Below are 6,632 nucleotides of genomic sequence, written 5' to 3' on the forward strand. Positions count from 1 at the left end.
GAACAGTAATGAAATTTGCCACATGTCACAAGTATATTATTTTATGGTTGAGTTTAGAGAAAAATAAGGAAGGTAAAGGGAGTCTAAAAATATACAAAGATGCCTGGCTGGTGGTGGCGCAGTGGATAAAGCATCGACCTGGAACGCTGAGGTCGCTGGTTCAAAACCCTGGGCTTGCCCGGTCAAGGCACATATGGGAGTTGGTGCTTCCTGCTCCTCCCCCCCCCATCTCTAAAATGAATAAAAAAAAAAAAAAAAGAGTACTATAAAAGATATATACAAACATGTCCTGAAAGGGCTGGTCAGCCTTTGGTGATTGAATGAATGTTTGTGCCTGTGTAACGTGAGCCTGTCATGTCCCTCTCCCCCTGGGACCCCTCCTTCCCGGGTTCAGCGGCAGACTGGTGGTGAATAGTTGCAGGCCCGGAACCAGGCACCCTGGGTTTAAAACCTGGCTCTGCCTCCTTATTAGCTATGTGGCCTTGGGCAAGTCACTTAACCTCTCTGGGTCTCGGTTTCTTCACCTCTGTAATGGGATGATAATATCACTTTGGGTTAAAGAGTGAATGACCACATATGCATAAGTTGCTTAGAAGATGCCTGGCATGTTATAAGAGCTCAATACGTGTCCACCATCATGGGTTGACCCATATGAAATCAGTGATATTGTATCATTACTCTCTTCCTATAAAGTCAGTGGTTCCATTTGTTTTAAACTAGTATTATTATTGCAAGATAGAGTTCAGACCTCTTAAGTTGGTGTTGATATTCGGTATGCACATTATTCTGTGTGGAATGACCTTCGATTTTTGACACAAAACAGAATCCTGCCCCTTGCCCCCAAATCCAGCTCAGACACCACCTCCTCCAGGAGGCCTTCCACTCCTCAACGTGCAGTCAGTCAGTGGTTCCCTCCCGGGAGCTCCGCTGGCGCCCGAGTGGACCCCCTTGTGGACCCCTTCCGGCTCCATGCCGGAAGCATACCGTTGTTGGCCTGTCTGTCCCGCTGGCTTGGGGACACCTTGTGGGCAGGGACTGTCCAGGTGAGACGCACTGAGGGCTTCCTTGGTCACCCAGCCCCTCCGTCCCCGCTCCACCTTTCTCAGCCGGCTTCCACTGATGAGGGCGGGGCCCAGAGCCCGTGACCCCTGGGGGACGTTTGTCCCATTCTGCTTGGGTCACCGGTAGTCCCCCGTTCTCACAGGGCTGAGCAAAGGCGTGAGTGGGACTCATGACTGAGCGCAGGGGGCCTCCCTGTCACTAGCAGGGACGTCGCTTGACAAACGGGACAGGCTGGTGGCGAAGGCTAACGTGCACAGAACACGGTGGAGAGCTAGAGAGACTACGGTTTTAAAATCAGATGGGCTCGGGCTGGCATGCTGAGCCGGCCTCTTCCGAGCTACGAGCTACATACGTGTAGGTGAGCCATTTATAGTTTTTGAGACAGGTGACTGTTTCCTCATCTGTAACATGGGCCTGGTACTGGCCCGTTGGGAGGACCGGCTGAAAGCCCGTGGCCCGGCACGTTTGCGAGAACCGGGGCGGTGCTGGGTGTGAGGTTGGCAGCCAGCACGCACTGATTTTCTCTGAAGGGGACGGTCACTGCCCCTTGTCACTGGGAACAAGAAAACTTGCGGAGGACAGCCACCTTCTAGGGACACCCAGCAGCGATTGTCTTGTCAGGCCCTTGCTGGGTGACGCAGGCTGAAACACACTCCCCTTCCCCCCCTCCCCCCCCACTCCCTTCCCCCCCTCGCGCTCGGCCATAGCACGGTGGTGTCGGTGGGCCTCACAGAACTGGAAGGACGGAGGAGTGTGTGGTGTCAGGCGCAGAACGTGCTCAGTCAGTCCTAGTTACTATTGCCATCTGTCCCTCGGATCAAGTGTGGGGCCCCAGGGGCTTTCGTGGCCACGTAGAAGCAGCGACCCTTTCATTGTGTTCTTGCCTCCAGCTTCCCCTGCCTTCGGGGCCAACACCTGATCCTGGACGGCGCCCGGCTGTGGCCACTGTGGTGTCAGGAGCCCCTGCACCGTGTCTGCAAGAGAAAGGCAGCATGTGCTGTCCCGCCCTCCGTGCCGACGGCCTCCCACCACCCTCGGGGCTGATGAGCCCCGCGAGGATCCTGGCTTTCCACAGAGAGCTTAGACAAAGCATTTGCGGCAATTCCTGGGTCAATAAATCACCGCTGGAGTTATAAATTTAACAGGGCCCCTCGCTCTCTGGGGGCGCTCCACGGAGTCCATAAATATTTGAAGCAGAACCTTCAGAGAGCGCTTTAAGAAATCGGCAGCGATCAAAGCCCTTGTTCGGTGGCGAGCGGTTTTGCCTTCGGCTTGGGGGGTTGTGTTGGTCGTCAGAGCTTGAGAGGAAGGTAGCCAGGCGAGTCCTGACGACCTCGGCTTTGGCGAATGTCAGGGTAGCAAAGGGAACGAACGCTGGCTGAACCGAAAACCTCCTGAGTGACAGGTCCGGTGGTTCCCGATCTGGGCCCGACTTTGTCCCCTCCTGCCCAGAGCCAAACTTGGCAACATCTGGAGACATTTTCATTGTTGCAGCTGGGAAGCTATGACCGGTGTCTAATGGGTGGAAGGCCAGGACATGGCTCAGTGTCCTGCTTGCACAGGCAGCCCCTGGAAGGAAGAATTCTCCAGCCCGGATGTCAGCGGGGCCGGGTGGGGAGGCCTGGAACTGGTCTGACAGCTCCTAACATCCTCGGCCGTGGAGAACTCTTTTGTTACGTCCCTGCCCTTAAGACCACTCCCCACCCCCACCCAGATTTTAAAAGATTTTTGTCTACCAAATAAAATGCTTGATTTAAGTAATTCTATATTTTACATTTTAAAACAATAAAAACCAACCAGAACTTTCTAGTCAGTCCGGTCTCTCAGCATGTGTTGACGTCTAATATTTGCCGGGCCACGTGGTGTGAGGGTGAGAGAGTCGTGTTTGTGCTGGTCCCAGCTGCAGGGAGCTCGCAGGGCCACAGGAGAGACATGTGGGGACAAACCACTGGGCAAGCAATCGAACGTGTGACGAAGGCCAGTTCTACCTGGCTTCAGGGGATGGCAGGTTTCTTAGGAAAGACCCTGACTGAGCAAAGCCCCTAGACCCAACGAGGTGTTCAGCACAAGGGTGAGGTAGGGAAGGGTGTTACAGTCAGAGGGAACAGCATATGCAAAGGCTCTGAGGCATGAAACCAAGCTCTGGGAGGAAGTGTATGCAAAGCAGCCCCTTCCTAAGCTAGCTGCAAGGGGTCACTGCCTTGTCCCCACCCAGGGGTGGAAGAAGAATGCCCTCCATCTGGAGGGCAGGTCACCCAAAAAGAGAGTTAAGGAAGCTTGGGCCACACCCACCCAGACCATGTACCGGGGCTCACCAATCAGAGACATCATCTGGTGAATGGCTTCAGGGAAACATCAGTCACCTGCCCAATTCTGTTCCTTCCTGTGTGAGGTTGTCATATAAGGTCAAGGAAACACCAGGACGAGAACCTAAGGGCTCCCGGGCAGCAGGCAAAACACGTGGGTTTTAAATTCATGTATTTTAATGTTTCACAGTGAAACTGCAAGTGCTGAAAGTTCCCACCCACCCTTTCCCCTGCTTCTCCCGCTGTTAACGTCTTGGGTACCTGACCATCATGCAAGGACACAGATGGGTTTATCTGGAGGGAAACGGGGGCCATGGAGTCATAAGAGAAGCCATGTGATGAAGTGAGGGTCAGCACACCAAGCGGCTACCATCTGACGGAGCCCGCGGGGCCGTGGGACCATGTCCGTGGTCTTCCCGACCACCCTGTATCCTTGGATTGATTTGCCAGTAGACCCACCCACCCATTTATTCCAGAAACATTCAGTGGTGACCGCGGGGTGAGTGCCGGATCCCCGGGTAGGTGCTGGGAAGCAGGTGTAAAGAAAGTGCCCGTCTCTGTTCTCAAGGACCCGCGGCCCCATCCCCCCTTTTATTTTGAACACGGGGGATACGAGGGAGGGAGGGGAGATGAGCCGGGAGAGTCAGGCAAACAGCCAGCTGGCCACACTGCTGAGCCAGCCGCACGCCCCTCGGGGCCGGTTCTGGCCTCAGGACGCTCTGCCACATGCAGAAGCCAGGCGTCCTGTCACTTGAGAGGCCCCCCACCCCCACCCCCTCCGTCTCTGCTCACACTCGGGCCTCGGTGGAGAGCCGGCCGGGGACATTCGTTCATTAAAGGAAGCCAGGGCAGCCTCTGCCACGTACGCCGATGACCATAATCAATCATGTTCCGGAGCCAGAAACCGCTCATTAACCGGAGCTGTGAGTGGCCGCCCGGGGCTGGCACTTCGGGTCGCCTCCACCTGGGTTGTCGCTCTGTGCTCTGATTCCGCGGTGGCACTTTGTGATGGTGCACGGCAGGCTCCGGTACCTTCCTCGCCTCGGCTGCAGAACCCAGCCCCTGGAAGAGGCCGTCGATGGGCCTGACACAGCCAGGGTTCAGCCCGGGAAGGTGCTCCCGGGCTGGGCTGCAGGACCCGCTCACGTGACCCAAGCAAGGTCAGGGAGGACCTTGGCAGACGGAAGCTGGTTCCAGGAATGCCACTGTGGTGACCCGAGGCCTCCGGGGACCAGCCAGATGGTCCAGTCCGCCCCAGCCACGGCGGCAGAAAACAATTCATCAAATGGCTGTCAGAAAGCAACAATGGTGGCTTTCCCTGGGGGTGCCCAGCCAGGCTCTGCAAAGCAGGGACCCTGATCCCATTGAGGTAAATGCACCCCACCCCCCACTACCGCACAATGGCCCCATTTGGGCTTTTAGGCAAATCAGACGGGAGGCGCGGCTTGGCCAGTGGCCAAGCAGCAGAAGTGCGCAGTGCATGTCTCTCCCTGCTGCCTGATTCCTGTCCTGCCCTTGCGGAGGCATTCCGCCTGTGGCTGCGCGTCTGCTCAGCAGGTATGTTCCTGAGCACCTGCCTGGGCAGGCGAGAGGCTGGGAGCTGGGTCACCCTGGTCTCCATCCACGGCCCCATCCTTCAGGCTCCTGGAGAGGCAGATGGGCCACGACAGGGTGGCGTGAGCAGAGTGTGGCAGGGAGAACACAGCGTCCAGGGGCACAGAACGGCACCTGACCAGCAAAGGAGATCATGGAGGGCTTTCTGGAGGAAGTGACACCTGAGGTGGGCCCTGGAGTTGAGCAAGGGTTGGCCAGGGAGGAAGGCCCTGCAGGAGGGGGGGGGGGTCCGGCAGGCAATAGGGGTGGACATACATGTCTTTCTGTAATCACCGGGTAGAAGGTGCCAGAAAGAATCCCACAGCAACGCTCCTGTTCCATGTCTCGGGTATTTTTAGTACAGGTGATACACTTTCATTGTTCAAAACACAGAAAGCACAGTGCCAGTGTCCTGCTCACCCCTCTGCCCAGAGGCGAGCATGTGCCGGTTCCTCCTGCGTCCTGCCGGGACGGCCTTTATCTTCTCAGCCCACACACAGGCTCACTCACCAGCACCCCGTCTCCCCACCCCGGTGGCCGCACACTGCTCACCCTGTCCGGCACTCCAGACACCTTCCGTATGAGAACAGACATTTCCCGTTCTCTTTTCAAACGGCTGCAGTTTTCCATCGTGCGGACTGTACCCGCCCCCTTCCAGCGGACACTCACGTTGTTTCTGGTCTTTCGCTGTGTGACTGGTCCCGACGGGGGTGGGGGGCTTGTGTGCACCTCTCTTCACAAGCACGTGTGATGATGTCTGAGGGTAAATGCCCAGAAGAGGAACGGCTGGGTGACCACAGCAGAGAAGCGCTGGTCATCTGACTGAGAGTCCCGGCCATCCGCATACCCCTGCTCACCTTGAACTTGTACCGTTGGTTCCCACTTGCAATGCTTGGGAGTCCCCCGTTGCCCCCCCCCCCCAGCATGCCCCTGATGTGTTGATTTAACTCAGCATTTACTTTCTTAGCCCCCACCATGGGCCGGGGTGGGTCTGAAGCAGTCCACAGACAGGCACCGGCGTGGGCAGACAGCAGCTCGCAGACAGGCCCTTGCTTCTGGACCGCAGCGGCGGGCTGTCAGAGGTGTGTCCTGCGGGAGCTCAGGCCCTGGGTGGGCGGGTGATGCGTGGGTCTGAGTGACAGCGCAGGGAAGCTGGGGCCTAGACACCAGGGGCTGATGAAGCCCTGGGCAGTTTGGAGGCCCAGGGGCAGCAGAGAAGGTGGTCTCTGGGCTAAGCCATGAAAGCAGTACTGTCCAGAAGCAGAGAGAGCACCTGGGGGGGGGGGCGCCAGGAAGGGACCGGGCTTCTGAGGTGTGCTGTGTGCAGGCACTGTGCTCGGGCCGACGCCCCAGCAATCCTTTCCTCGGGGGTAGAAGCCTGGCAGGGGCCCGGGAGGCAGAGGGTGAGTGGGCAGGGGCACAGGAGGTGGGGTGGGGTGGGGGCCGGGAGGCAGAGGGTAGGTGGGTGGGGGCACAGGAGGTGGGGTGGGGGCGGGGCCCGGGAGGCAGGGTGAGTGGGCAGGGGCACAGGAGGTGGGGTGGGGGTGGGGCCCGGGAGGCAGAGGGTAGGTGGGCGGGGGCACAGGAGGTGGGGTGGGGGCGGGGCCCGGGAGGCAGAGGGTAGGTGGGCAGGGGCACAGGAGGTGGGGTGGGGGCGGGGCCCGGGAGGCA

At 58.2% G+C, this 6,632-nt stretch overlaps 1 protein-coding gene across 1 annotated transcript in view; it reads left to right on the top strand.

The window, feature by feature from the left end:
* The window catches only part of C5H4orf50 (chromosome 5 C4orf50 homolog), a 61,341-nt gene extending 58,631 nt beyond the window's left edge, over positions 1-2,710 (top strand). Inside the window, exon 16 of the mRNA XM_066385311.1 lies at positions 1,953-2,710. Coding sequence (XP_066241408.1) covers positions 1,953-2,198 — 246 coding nt within the window. The 3' untranslated portion in view covers positions 2,199-2,710. The remainder of the gene's footprint in view (positions 1-1,952) is intronic.
* Positions 2,711-6,632: the final 3,922 nt, after the last annotated feature.

The sequence above is a fragment of the Saccopteryx leptura genome, chromosome 5 (genome assembly GCF_036850995.1).
Source record: "Saccopteryx leptura isolate mSacLep1 chromosome 5, mSacLep1_pri_phased_curated, whole genome shotgun sequence".
NCBI classification, from domain to species: domain Eukaryota; kingdom Metazoa; phylum Chordata; class Mammalia; order Chiroptera; family Emballonuridae; genus Saccopteryx; species Saccopteryx leptura.